Source organism: Cebus imitator, unplaced genomic scaffold (assembly GCF_001604975.1).
Source record: "Cebus imitator isolate Cc_AM_T3 unplaced genomic scaffold, Cebus_imitator-1.0 Scaffold622, whole genome shotgun sequence".
Taxonomy (NCBI): domain Eukaryota; kingdom Metazoa; phylum Chordata; class Mammalia; order Primates; family Cebidae; genus Cebus; species Cebus imitator.
The window spans coordinates 779,653-794,547 of NW_016107937.1; the positions used below are offsets into that span (position 1 = coordinate 779,653).

Consider the following 14,895-nt stretch of genomic DNA (forward strand, 5'->3'; position numbering starts at 1 on the left):
GTGATTAGACACATGATATATATTTTTTACAGGTCTAGATAATTTGTATGTGGATAAATTATGAAAATTGAAGTAAGGCAAGCAAATCCACACTAAGCATTAGGGTCCTTAAATACAATAGCTAGAAAATTTTTAACTTTTTCTTGAAAGTAATACTAGACAACTAAATGGTATTTAATTGATTCCCCTTATGAGGAGATGAAAAGGAAGATAAGCTTACTCAAAGTAGTTTTGAAAAATGAATCAGAATGATTGACAGCAGAAACAGCCTTCTAGAAATTAAGCTGATACCTAAGAGAAGCTATACTCTAGGGTGAGTCTGCCTTTTCCTATTTAAGAGCAGTTGCTGTTTGAAACAAGCAAGCAGATTGCGAAATCATAGTTCCTGAGAAAAAGAAGAGCTTAAAAAGTTTGTACAGACAGCTGCATGCAAATCCCTAAAAGTAAGCTATACTGTAATTAGGCTGACAGATTTTTTATTTAAGAATAGTTATAAGTTTGTGGATAGAAATTCAACTAATGAAACAGAAAAGCATGAAATTTTGATACCTTTGTCTGAAAATTACTTATTTAATATATAAATCACATAGCTCTTCAATATAAAGTTAAATAAACTTAGATGTCAGATAATGGTACAATTACATTAATAATAAAAATCATTTAAGGTAATTTTGAAAATAGTACTAATATAAATGTATAAATATTAGATAATATTTGATCACTTTTATTTATCAATGTATTAAGTCAAAAGCCTCAGCTGATGGGGTTAGAAGGGTTATAGGTGCAGCAAATTTGAGGACACAGAAAAATGAAAAAGAATTTGTTTTAGAAAGCTGGAAAACAAACATTAAGAAAATGTCTTTAATCCATCTGGAGTTAATTTTAGACATTTTCATAATGTTTGTTTTCCAGCTTTCTAAAACAAGAGCAGAAGATCAAACACCGCATGTTCTCACTCATAGGCGGGTGTTGAACAATGAGAACACATGGACACGGTGGGGGAGCACTACACACTGGCATCAGTTGGGGGGAAATAGGGGAGGGACGGTGGGTGGTGGGGAGCTGGGGAGGGATAGCGGGGGGAGAAATGCCAGATGTAGGTGATGGGGAGGAAGGCGGCGGGTCACACTGCCACGTGTGTACCTATGCAACAGTTTTGCGTGTTCTTCACATGTACCCCAGGACCTAAAATGCAATAAAATAAATAAATGGGGAAAAAAAAAAGAAAATGTAACGGGAATTGTCAAGCAGTGATATCTTCATATGGGATGATATTGACATGAAGTGAAGCAGGACTTTGTGTTTTTGTTTTGTTTTGTTTCATTTTTTAGTCCCATTCATGTGCTCTGGCCGCTTAGATGGCCAGACTAAATGTTTATTGGGTTTAATCAAAGAGTCTTACTTTAATAGGGCAACAGGTTGAAGGGAAAATAGAGAGAAGGAGTTGTATTTGGTTGCAAGGAATTATATTTGGTTATATGACGATGGAGAATTTCACTTAGATAAAAAAATGTAAAAATATATTGTGATGAATTTCTATATCTTAAGTTAAAATTTAATTACTAAGTAGCATTCACTGTATACATGGCATTAACAGGGAAAGTTAATAAACAGCCTGCTGGTATTAGTGTTTCTACATTTAGCATAAATAATAAGGGAGAGACATGACGTAGAGCAACAATAATGCATGTATTTAGTCTCTCAGTAACCAAGAAATAGTTTAAGAGAATTGATTGTCACTAGTGCATAAAAACGAAAACTTTAAACTTCATTTTGAATAGGAATTAATCATAATATTCAAGGGCAATATTTTGAAACAAAAGAAACTGGAATATGACTACCAATACAAAGAAAAGTAATATTCCCAGGTGAAATAGAAAAAGCCTATATTATAACTCTACTCTTAAGTGTGAAATAATAAGATGTTATTTCTCCACAATATTTTCTAAGCAACAATGCATGCCTCTCAATGCCTCTGGTTGCATTATATCCCAGTATAATAAAATATGTTAGGGTTTCACTTCTTAAATTGATTTTAACTCTAAATCAGTTCATTACCTAGAAACAGAGCAAGGTCATGGTAAAAACGACTTAAGAGATTATATAAGTACATTCCTGTATCTCACCTAGTTAACCCAAAAGTAAAATACGGTTCTAAATGTGAATGAATTAACTATCTTGAATTTGCTATATCTGCAGATGGAGAGCAAACGAAAAGAGAAACCTCAAATGTGACTACAATAATGGAATTTGTTCTTTTGGGGTTTTCTGATATTCCCAATCTCCACTGGATCCTTTTTGGTATATTTTTACTTATGTATTTGACTATCCTGATGTGCAATAGCATCATAATACTAATAACAAAAACTGACCCTGCACTCCAGACCCCCATGTATTTTTTTCTTAGCAACTTGTCCTTTTTGGAAATCTGTTATGTAACAATCATTATCCCAAGAATGCTCATGGACATTTGGACTCAGAAAGGAAATATTTCTTTGTTTGCCTGTGCTACACAAATGTGTTTTTTTCTTATGCTTGGAGGCACAGAGTGTCTCCTTCTGACAGTGATGGCCTATGACCGCTATGTGTCTATTTGTAAGCCTTTGCAGTATCCTCTAGTGATGAACCACAAAGTCTGCATTCAGCTGATAGTAGCTTCCTGGATCACCACAATTCCTGTAGTGATTGGGGAAACATGCCAGATTTTCCTTTTGCCCTTTTGTGGATCTAACACAATTAATCATTTCTTTTGTGACGTCCCGCCAGTACTCAAGCTTGCTTGTGGGAACATATTTGTGAATGAGATAACAGTTCATGTAGTAGTGGTGGTGTTTATCACCGTGCCATTTCTGTTGATTGTCGTCTCTTATGGCAAAATTATCTCCAACATTCTGAAACTGTCATCAGCCAGAGGAAGGGCTAAAGCTTTCTCCACCTGCTCATCTCACCTAATAGTTGTAGTCTTATTCTTTGGAGCAGGTACTATCACTTATTTACAGCCCAAACCACATCAGTTTCAGAGGATGGGGAAACTGATTTCTCTTTTCTACACCATTCTGATTCCTACTTTGAATCCCATGATATATACTCTGAGGAACAAAGATATCATGGAGGCATTGAGAAAATTACTAGCTAAGTCATTAACATGAGACAAAGACGTAAACTTATTACAGAAATAATTTCTTTATAGGTTTGTCCCATGGCCTCAACAGAAAATGTTTTAATTTTGTTCCCATAGTATTCAATGATGGTAACTGAAATTTGAAATTATGAATGCAAACTTACATTATGTCAAGGGGTGTTTGATTCACAGAGTTAAGTTATGTGCTACTGTGGAATTGGAGCACAATTTAACTCAGGTGCCAAGATCTCATTTTAAATATCAATGGTTAACTATTGATTAAAAGACTACCTGAGCAATAAAATAAAAAATAACTGCATGTGTCATGACCCTAACCCAACTGAGTTAGGGGTTAGGGTCATGCTCTGTAACACATTTTCTTTTATCTTTCCATTCCTTCAGATGTATTTACTGACTTTCTCTAACCCTAGTTTGGATTTAACCAATTTGAAACATCAAAAATAGTTAAGATGGTTGAAACAAAGGATGTGGGGTTTTCTTTGCATTTTACCCTACTTGTTTCTCTTTACCTTTTTATAAAACTGAGATGGAGCTTTGCTTTTGTTGCCCAGGCTGGGGTGCAATGATGTGATCTCGGCTCACTACAAATTCCTCCTCCCAGGTACAAGTGATTTTCCTGCCTCAGCCTCCTGAGTAGCTGGGACTACAGGCATGAACCACCATTCCCGGCTAAGTTTTGTGTTTTTAGTAGAGACAGGGTTTCCTCATGTTGATCAGGCTGGTCTTGAACCCCTGACCTCAAGTGATCCACTCACCACAGCATCCCCAAGTGTTGGGATTACAGGCCTGAGCCACTGCACCTGGTGTCTATATATTTTTAAGTCTAAAAATCTTGAGAATGCTTATTCCTCTACTGCCTACATCTTACTCTTTCCTGATAACATGTTTTCTCCTCTTGTAGCTTCAGTGCTTGCTTTGGTAATATTTAGTTTTCATCCTAAACTAGCCTTACCTATGTGTAGTGGTTTGAATGCTGGCCCCTCAAAATAGAAATCTTCAACTAGAACCTTCAAATTTAATCTTATTTTGGGGAAAAAAAGGTATTTCTCATAGAGTGAAGGTAAAGATTTTAAATGAGATTTTAGGCTGCACATAAAGTCCAATGACACATGTTCTTATAAAAGACAGAAAGGCAGAAGTTTCGGGGGGAAAATGGCGCAGAGAAGCAGAGAAGAATATCATGTAAAGTGAAGACAGAGATTCTAATGATTCAACCACAAACCAAAGAAGGCCAAGATTCACCAAAACGGAATAAAAGCAAGGAATGAATCTTCCTTAAAGCCTTTGAAGGAAGGGAGTTCCTGCCAACATTGTGATTTTGGAGGAGCCTAGAGAGCTGGTAAGTGTCTAATTTACTATTGTCTTAAGTCACCCAATTTGGAGTAAGTTGTTAAGATAGATAGACCAAGGGAAATAATATATCACATAAATTGTCCTCTTATGTAAGTTATTTTGTTTGAATCATCTGGAATGAATGCTGTATCTAACCATGCTCAGTCTTCAGTTGTTGCATGCATTTTAGATAGTAATTTGGCTTTTGTTTAAATACATATATATATATATATTTAAACAAAATATATTTAAGAAAAAAATATATATTTTTCTTTACAAGCTAAATCAATGGAATTTGATCTTGCAGAGGTAACATTTTTTTCAGTAGTTATTACAAATGTGTTTTTTCAAAAACTTTTATAATGAACTTTTTCAAATTTGAGAGTAAAGGGAAGTCACTCTCAGAGCATCTGAAGACACTGGAGTACATCTTTACCTTATAGTAATGTACAACCACTCAAGACAATGTCTCAGAACTGCTCCTTTGAAGAAATTCCTACTTTCCTAATATGTAAGAGAGAATTTATATGTACTTAAAAAATATAGCATTATTTTTGTAAAACCAGTAACAACTATAATTTCATATAGCATTTTACATGTGCCTGTTAGGAATGGGTTGTTTGCATATCAACAGTGTCTAGGAGGATGTGGATTAGAAGAGAATTGTAGCTTCCTCATACTGGCAGGAATTGACGACATTTCTGTTTTATTCTATTTTAATTTACAGTTTGTATATACTATATTGGGAATATAACAGCTAGATCACAAGAAATAATACCTTTAGTTATTATGAAAATATAAAACGGCATTACAAAGAAAATATTTGTGTTTCTCTTTTTTATTGCTACTAAATGTCTTAAAGAATATTTCCCATCAAGTAGGTAAATTCTCTATATCAGCCAAATCATGTTTGAATTTTGAAAGAAAAATTAGATTTCTTTATCTAACAGGAGGAATAAAGACATATGCCATTTAGGGACATTCTTTTAAAGAATAACTGAAAGTCATTTAGTCATTCAGTGAGCCTTAAATGATGATCAATAAAACAATCCAGAAAAAAAAGAAAAATACGAACAAGTATTGAATTGATGAGAGGATTCTTACTAATATTTAACAAATCAAATAGATAATAAGCACAATAAAAATTTACGTAACTATTGACAAATAGTTTTTTAGTCTTTGATAAATGAAAAATATAAAAATAAATTTGCACATTTTCAGAAGCCATTTAAGTAGTATACTTATATATAAATTGAGCCTTTGTCTTTTTAATACCAAAAGATATGTATAAATTTTTGTCATATACTTGCTGACAATGGTAATTTAAACAAATTCCAAAATAACAAAGTAAAAAAAAAGCAAAAATTTAATCATTTCAAGAAACAATAAAAATGTGGGGACTTAAAGCACTTAATAAGGCTAATAAAATAAATATGAATCTATATTTAATGACAATACAATAAGTAAGTTAGTTTTCTTTCTTTTTTTTTTTTTTTTTTTCTTTTGAGACAGACTCACTGTGTCACTCAGGCTGAAGTGTAGTGGTCAAATCTCAGCTGCAACCTCCGCCTCCCGGGTTGAAGTGATTCTCCCACCTCAGCCTTCGGAGTAGCTGGGATTAAAAGCACGTGCCACAAGGCCCTGTTAATTTTTGTGTTTTTAGAAGAAACAGAGTTTCACTATGTTGGCCAGGCTGGTCTTAAATTCCTGACCTCAAATGATCTTTCCTCCTTGGCCTCCCAAAGTGCTAGGATTACAAGTGTGAGCCACTGCGCCAGGCCAGTATGTTAATTTTTTGATATCTTACCATATCAACCCAATTAAGAAAATATATATCGCTAAATATTGTCAAACCTCTGATCAAATATTTTCTATCTACATATTATTAAACCTAAAGAAAATAAATACATTTGTATTGTTTTCTCTAATTTGAGTATTTGAAAGGATCCACCAGATTACATAGAATATACTCAAAGAAGGATTTTATTTGAAGTCAGAGTAGGACAGACGTGGTGACTCATACATATAAATCTAGCACTTTGAGAGACTGAGGCCAACATGAACACTTGAGGGCAGGAATTTGAGACCAGCAAGGGCAGTATAGCAAAACTCTGTCTCTGCTAAAAAGTTAAAATAAGCTGGCATGTTGACATGTGCCTGTGGTCCCAGCTACTTGGGTGGCTGAGGCAGGAGGATTGCTTGAGCATAGGAGTGTGAGGCTAGAATAAGCTGTGATCACACTAGTAGTGCACTCCAGCCTGGGCGACCCAGCGAGACCCCAAATCTAAACCAAACCAAACAAACAAAAAATCAAATGAAGTAAAAAATATGGTTTAGGAGAAAAAGAAAACTGCAGGCATGCATTGAATAGCTTCGAGTACTCAGCAAGAAGAAATTCCCAGGGCCCTTAGTTACTCTCTTGATTTTTAATAAAATCAATGAACTGTACAAAGAATCTGGACTTCTGGAAAGGTCAGAGAGTGAAGGGAATTAAAGTGGAGTATGATTTCTGTTGGTCATTTAATCAAGTCAGGTTGTCAAGCTCATTAGGGCAGTGGCAAACCATCTAAAAAGAAAGTATCTGGGGTTCCAGAGTTGTTTTAGACTTATACAGAATATCCTAAAATCCGCTGATCTTAACTTCACCAACAGTAAAAATCTAGACATCCATACATTCCCAGATAAAGACAGCTTTTCTAACAAAGGTGTAAATCAAGTCTATATCCACAACGGTAATGGTAAATTCAGTGCCTTGTAAGTGATTGCATTGTTTTTCTAACACTGCATAACAAATGACTACAAACTTAGCAATTTAAGAAAACACACATTTATTATGTCGCAGTTTCTGTATGTCACAAATTTGGCACAGGTGGTAGGCTCCAGCTTAGAGTCTCAGAGGCTGAAATCAAGGTGTCAGTTGGGCTAAGATCTTGTCTGGAGGCTCTAGGGAAGAATATCTGAATATAGGTGGGGTCAGTTACATTGTTGGCAGAGTCTAGTTTCTTGAGATTGAAAGACAGGTACAATTTCTTCCCCTGCCCCCCAACAATGAATTTTTTTTTTTTATTTCGGTATGCATTCACATTTCAATGCATTCACATTTCAGCATTTAGTGATCCTGAACAGAAACAGTTTCTTAGCTGGATGTCAGCGGAGGCCAAATCTTAGCTCCTAGAAGCTGACGCATCCCATGCCCTCTCCCCTCTTCCATTTCCCTCACTCTGAATCTGATTTTTGCTCTCCCTGACCACTGTCCCTAATTTAAAGAATTCATATGATCAGGTCTGGTCCACATGAAAAATCACCCTAAAGTCAACTGATATTAAATCTTAATTATATGTGCATAATCCTTTAACAGCAAGGCCTAGGGATTTGCACAGCTAGGAGAAGGTATAACAACAGGAGGAAGCAGAAATATTCGGGCCATCGTAAATTGTACCCAGTACGGGTGTACAATAAACAAATGTAAAAATCCCGAAGAAAATGATAAAAATGTATAAATACTAAATAAAACATACTTTAAAATGGGACTAATTAATTTCTGTGAGAAGTTCTATCTAAATACTTTCATTTAAAAATTCAGAAGGCCAGATGTTGTGGCTCAAACCTGTAGTCCCAGCACTTTGAAAGGCCGAGGTGGGAGGAACACTAAAGCCCAGGAGCTCGAGATGAACCTGAGCAACATGGAAAAACCCTGTTTCTCCAAAAACTGCTAAGAGATTAGCCTGGCATGGTGGCCCACGCCTGTAGTCACAATTACTTGGGGAGCTGAGGCGGGAGGATCATCTGAGTGCAAGAGGTCCAGGCTGCCTTGAGCCTTGATGGTGCCACTGCACTCCAGTCCAGGAGAGTGAGACCATTTTCAAAAACAAAGAAATCAACTTAGAGACTGAGGCAAACATAAAGAGTTTGTTCTTAGCAAAATAAAGAGAGAAAGGGAAAAGAGAGCATGAATCAAATAACATTCTGTTTCAAATTAAAATGTGGTATGGAAGTGAGTAAAAAGCCTCTGTTATACCTATCAACAATTTTCACCCAGGTCAACGAAGTAGGCTGGAAATGACAGCAGGCACTGTGAGAATTATTTTTCCCTCTGATATATTTCAGATTTAAAATGGCTTTATTTATCACAGACTGGAGATATGGCTTGAAATAGCACTTATGTTGTCCTTGACAAAAATAATTAACTCTCCAACTACAATAGTGTTAATTTGAATAAGAAATAGATCAAAATAAATAAAGCATGTGCAGGTAATATTTCAGAGTCTGATGTTGCTGTATTCTAAGATTCTGGTGCAAAAATCATGGAGAAACATTAAGAAACACAGGGATAAAAAAGGAACTTAAAAAGACACAATTTTGAGTTTAAATATTCTCCAGGGAATTATAGAGGACATTAAGAAGTGTTACTTTCTCAAGGGTACTCTTGCCCTTGTCAAGATTTAGTGGGGTTGGTGGGGTGGGTGGCCAGGGAACTGAATTTTATTGGGTGACTATTGGGAAGGACAGCTTTGGCCAGAGTGTCTGCAAAAAATTCTAAATGAGTGACAAGCAGAAGCACAAAGTTAAATATTAAGGTGACGTATGAGAAAGAAATATAATCAGTAGAAAAAGAATATCTTTAATTAAAAGTAATATGACTTTTTTTTTTTGTTTTTTTTTTTTGAGATAGAGTCTCACTCTGTCACTCAGGTTGGAGTTCAATCTTGACCTGTAACATTTGCCTCCCAGGTTCAAGCAATTCTCCTGCTTCAACCTCCTGAGTGGCTGGGATTACAGGTGCCCACCGCTACTCTCAGCTAATTTTTGTATTTTTTTAGTAGAGATGGGGTTTCACCATGTTGGTCAGGCTGATCTCGAACTCCTGACCTAAAGTGATCTGTCCACCTTGGCATCCCAAAGTGCTGGGATTACAGGCATGAGCCACTGCGCCTGGCCTGAATGTACATATATTCTGAAAGAGATACGAGTTTCTCTTAAGAGAAGAAAAATTTGTTAAACAAAAGTATTATACTAACACAGTATAAAGTAATGAATACGCATACTATATTACATAATATATAAGTACATATAACATGTATTTAAACTATTCTACTGAGAGAAAAGCTATAACTAAATCTAGCAGAGAACTGTAACAACACTTAGCAAAGTGCAAATTATTTTACATTTTATAATTTTTGTATTTATGTTCATTTATTTTAAAATATTGTAGAAATAAGAGAATCAAGATTCCATAGATTCAAAATTCAGCATATAAACAAGTTTTTAAACACAAAAATTTCATTCAATCAAAGCCTCCACATTTGAATTTCTCCTTTCCTTATTATGGAGGAAACTAAACAAAATTAATAAATCGCTTTTAAGCTCAGAGAACGCTACATAAATCCAGCTTGTTTACTGATGATAATCTAGCAATGACATCATAGAAAGTTAGTTGGAGTTATTCCTTCTGAGAAAAATATTGGTTTAAATATACATACATTTCTATGACTCAGTATAGGACAAAATACACTCTAGGTTATGGGAGACCAAATTTCTAATATTTTTTCTCAGACACATCATTCCCTAGATTTTATTTAGAAGAATAGTAGTTTTAAAATAATACTAGTGCACAAATGCAATAATTATCTTTTGATTTGCTTCTCTCACATATTTTTTTTTACATCTTTAAAGGTATGCCTAAAACTTTAAGCAAATACTTCAGTTTTTTTGTTTTTTTTGAGATGTAATGAAAAATTACTGAATTTCAGAGAGAAAGCCATTGTTGAAAGGCTTATGGACAATACACTGTGATTGTGCTTACAGTTCATTCTCTAAATTGAGAACACACTATAATTAAAAATAATCTATAATGGATTCAGAGTCATCCTATTTGATGATTAAAGAATGTGATAATGGACTGGGTGCAGTCGTTCACAGCTGTAATCTGAACACTTGGGGAGGCTGAAGCCCGAGGATGCCTTGAGTTCAGGAGTTTGAGAGTAGCCTGGGCCAAATAGCAAGACCTTGTGTCCATAAAAAAATTTAAAAATTAGCTAGGCATGGTGGCATTCATTTGTGGTCCCAGCTACTTTGGAGGATGAGGTGAGAGGATCCTGTGAGTCAGACAGGTCAAGGCTGCAGTGAGCCGAGTCTGCAGCACTGTATTCCAGTAAGAACCTGTTGAAATAATAACAATAGCAATAATAATAATAAAGAAAGAAAAGGTATTTGACATTTATCCATTAAATAGGATAAAATTATACCCAAATAACATTAAACACATAAAGAAAAATGATAACTATGTAAAAAGGAGATTACTTAGTCTGTTTTCTTTTTCTGTATTAACGAGCACTAGCAACCAATTTCTTTCTACATTTGTAAGTAAGTGTTCGCTTGGGTCTCTTGTGACATTGGATGTTTTCTCAGGAATTTTTGTCCTCTCCTTTTTGAGAATAATGTAGTCTTATCATACATTTACGTTAAATTAGATCCAAAATCTTTATTCACAAAAATATTATATGCCCAAACATATTAATATCTTCTATGGGTCTATAGAAGGAAATAAGAAACACTGTCTCGGCTTTATGGGAAGTTATCAAGCACAGAGAAGGCCCAGGTATAAATTGCCCTAAAACAATATCAAGTGCCAGTGAGTCACACATAGTTTAGGTGTTAGAGATTATGCATCAAGATCACACTCTCATTTAAAATAATCTATAATGAATTCAAAGAGTCATCTTAATTGATGGTTAAAGAATTTCATATTTATAAAATATGGTGGATTACTTGACTATGATGTAACATACATGTTATTATATAAAATACATATGGCAGATAACTGAGAATCATTTAAGGAGAACACATCTTGGCTCATGTATCAGACAGCATCCTGTCTGATAGCTCAAGAATGAGATATACTTTCTTACATGTTCTCTATCTGCAATGAATATTCTCTTCTTTTGGTCTTTCAGACAACTACATAGTATTTATAATGTATTTTAATTTCTACATCTCAGTTTTATTTCCATATGCTTCATCTCAGCTATATTATTAAAATGAGAATGACCAATATCCCACAGTCAGACAACTGAGGTTAAATCATCTAGGTGGATTCCTTGAAATCATATAAGTGCAATTTATTCCATATTGTCATCATTAATTGGCCAACCAATAGACTAAAAAAAGAAAAGAAATGAAAAAAAAATTTAGTGGACATTTGCTGCATGGCAAAATATAGTAGGATTTTGAAGCATATGCTGAAAAGCAATGATCATTTTATTTTTATAGTTAAGTGAAACAAGATACAGTTTCAAAGACAGGTATATGAATAAAACATAAGAGCCATAATTATGTGATATGGAAGGCAAGGCACATACTGTACTTGCAAAAGTCTTCCTGGAAGAGTTGAGGTGTTATTGAAAAATACAATTCAAAATTTAATGGTAGACATTCCATTGGGAAATGTGAGAAATATAACTGCTTCCACTTCAAGAATCTTGTTATTATATGTAATAAAAAGCCTCACTTTAATTTGTTCATACACAAGCCAAATGGTAAATGCATAATTCTAGAACTATTTACTGCCATTTAAATGCAAATCTAGTATTATATATAATTATTTTAATATGTTTAGAATTTAGCATATATTTAACATTAGACTTCACTTGTGTCCTTTGATGATAAGATTTAAAACAGTATCATAGAAATGGAGGTAATACATTTTACATGCTACTTATTCAAACACTTATTCATTCTAGTGGCTTAAAAAAAACAAGCCAAAAGGATAAATAATTAATTGCGCTCTTTTCACAGACCGAAAGCTAACTGTGGAAAGTTAATTTCCTTTCAGTAAAAGTATATATTCAATATACTTTTCAATATATTTCAATAAAGGTATACATTCTTTGGAAATTTTTGGTATTCTCAAACTCCAAATAATTTCTTTTTTTTTCTTTTCTATATGATAATCATGATGGGAAATGATAGGAAATAATAAAAATCATTATTTTAATCGTCAGAGTCGATGACGATCACCTGATTTCTGTGTATCTTTTCTACAGTGTTTTTTCCTTCTTTAAATACATTTCATGTGTCTCACTCTTCTTAGAATGTTCACAAAGCTTTGGACTCAGAAAACAAATATTTCTTTGTCTGTGTTAAACAAATGTACTTTCTCCTTAAATTTGTAATTATCGAGTGCTTTCTCTGGACAGTGATGGCCTGTAACCACTTTGTGAATCACAAGGTCTATAACTAACTGATGGCTGGCTCCTAGATCATCAGAGTTTCAGAGGTGATAAGGCAGACATGCCAGACTTTCTCCATACCCTTTTGTGAATCTAATTTTTAAAAAATCACTTCCGTGACATTCCCGCAACACTCACACTGGCCTGTGGAGATAATTTTGTGAATGAGATGTTGCTTTTTACAGATGTTGTGCTGTTTGCTATGAACCATTTTATCATGATGCTTGGTTCCTACAGGAAAATCATCTTCACCATCTTGTAGTCTCCATCAGAAACAGGACAAGTCATGGCCTCCTCCATCTGCTCATCTTGTGTCGTAGTTGTGGCTTTATTCTCTGGATCCAGAATCATTACATATTTAGGAACTAAATCCAAACATTCTTCCAGAAAGATGCAAATGTTTATCTCTTTTCTATATCATTGTCAACTCAGCGTTTAACCTCATGATCTACAATGTAAGGAACAGACTCAAATGGCCTTGGGAAAATTCCTGCTTGACTATTTAATGCATTGGCTGCTGATTTGAACTCAGTATCTATTTTCTCACTTAATTCTGCCATTTTCTTGTCAGAAATTGTTATCTTGTTTACCTGACTTAATATTGGCTAATTTTGCTTGCTAATTATGGAATGTCTCATTTCATGCTGGACATTCTGAAATCAGAATTATAGCCAGGAAGGTGGCATTTTCAACGAGAAACTAAGTTTTCAACAGATTTATATTTACTCTACAAGTCTCTTCACAAATTCATTAGTATCATAGGACTGTTTACTTAAAAACATAGTAACATGTCTTATTGAGGGACAAGAAAAGGAAAAATCAGTTAGGTAAACAATTAAGGCTGATCCTTAGAGAAGCCGCCTGCCTGAAAAGTAACAGCTAAGGGCAAAAATAGAGCAGCCTGGGGAAAACTTAGACTGCACCTGCACAGATAACCAGCACAGAAGCCTTTTGTTTGTGTAACTGGTGAGCTCACAGGAAAAAGTTTTCTCCCCTTTTCAGATACATAAACAGTGGGATCCGTGAAAACTTACACAGGGAGGAGGGGGCTGACCTAAAACAAACCCACAGTTATACAAACAGGAGAAGCATCACTTTGGCTTGCCTAGAGACATACCCACAACTACATAGATAAGGGGAAGTTGTGCAGACAGCTTTTCACGTTAAAAAAGTCACTCAAACAGCTACAGAGCTGAGAAAAGCTTCTTATAAAAGCTTTTGATTCAACTGTAAGAACAGAAAGAAACCACTTGAGCTTCTCTCTCCCCTGCAGAGAGCTTTCTTCTTTCACTTATTAAACTTTCACTCCAACCTCACCCTTTGCACCCACACTCTAATTTTCTTGGTGGTCAGACAACAAGCTCAGGTAACACCTTAGACAATGAGACCAGTGATTCCAACCTGATTCATCATCTAGCAATTCATGTCTCAACATTTTCCCCTAAAAATAATAGTGTATATTCTTATTCCTCCCATCCTTTATATCATGATCATTAGCTTTTGAAAAATACGATATCAGCTAGTAAAGAGTACTATATATGGTTAGCTTTTTGGAGAATATTTGTCAAATGACTGTAGGCTTATATGTTTAGATGTTGTATACATTCTATACCTGGATGTTTCCTCTTCATGATTTAAAGAATAACCTACAGTTAAAACTAACAATAGAATTGCCACCAAAGTCTGTTCTCAGGCTGCTAATAAAGTTAAGCCCAAGACTGTGTAATTTATAAATCAAAGAGGTTTAATTGACTCACAGTTCCACATGGCTAGGGAGGTCTCACGCTCCTGGCAGGAGGTGAATGAGGAGCAAAGTCACATCTCACATGGCAGCAGGCAAGAGAGTTTTGTGCAGAGAAACTCTCATTTATAAAACCATTGGATCTTGCTCGAGTTATTCACTACAACTGCAACACTATGGGAGAAACGATCCCCATGATTCAATTATCTCCATCTGGCCCCACCCTTGACACATGTGGATTATTACAATTCAAGGTGAGATTTGGGTAGGGACACTGCCAAACTATATCCAAAATAAAATAGAATTTTCAAGAAAAGTAAATAAATAAACTGAAATCATATGGAAAAGCTGTGAGCCTTTGGCTGTTACAGTGCTTATGATGAATAGAGCAGTTTGGTTCATCCTGGGCTGTTTTCAGAGCAATAATAGCATGCTTCTTTTTTTTTTTTTTT

General features: G+C 34.9%; 1 protein-coding gene across 1 annotated transcript; it reads left to right on the forward strand.

Annotated features, from left to right (window-relative positions):
• Positions 1-2,198: 2,198 nt before the first annotated feature.
• LOC108295184 (olfactory receptor 10AG1) lies at positions 2,199-3,202 on the forward strand. The gene has a single exon (XM_017517224.1). It carries the CDS (start codon positions 2,244-2,246, stop codon positions 3,147-3,149), a length of 906 nt encoding a protein of 301 aa, XP_017372713.1. The 5' UTR covers positions 2,199-2,243; the 3' UTR covers positions 3,150-3,202.
• The last annotated feature ends 11,693 nt before the right edge of the window (positions 3,203-14,895 follow it).

Coding starts and splice junctions, on each gene's coding strand:
- LOC108295184 (XM_017517224.1), top strand. CDS start 2,244: ATGGAATTTGTTCTTTTGGGGTTTTCTGATATTCCCAATCTCCACTGG.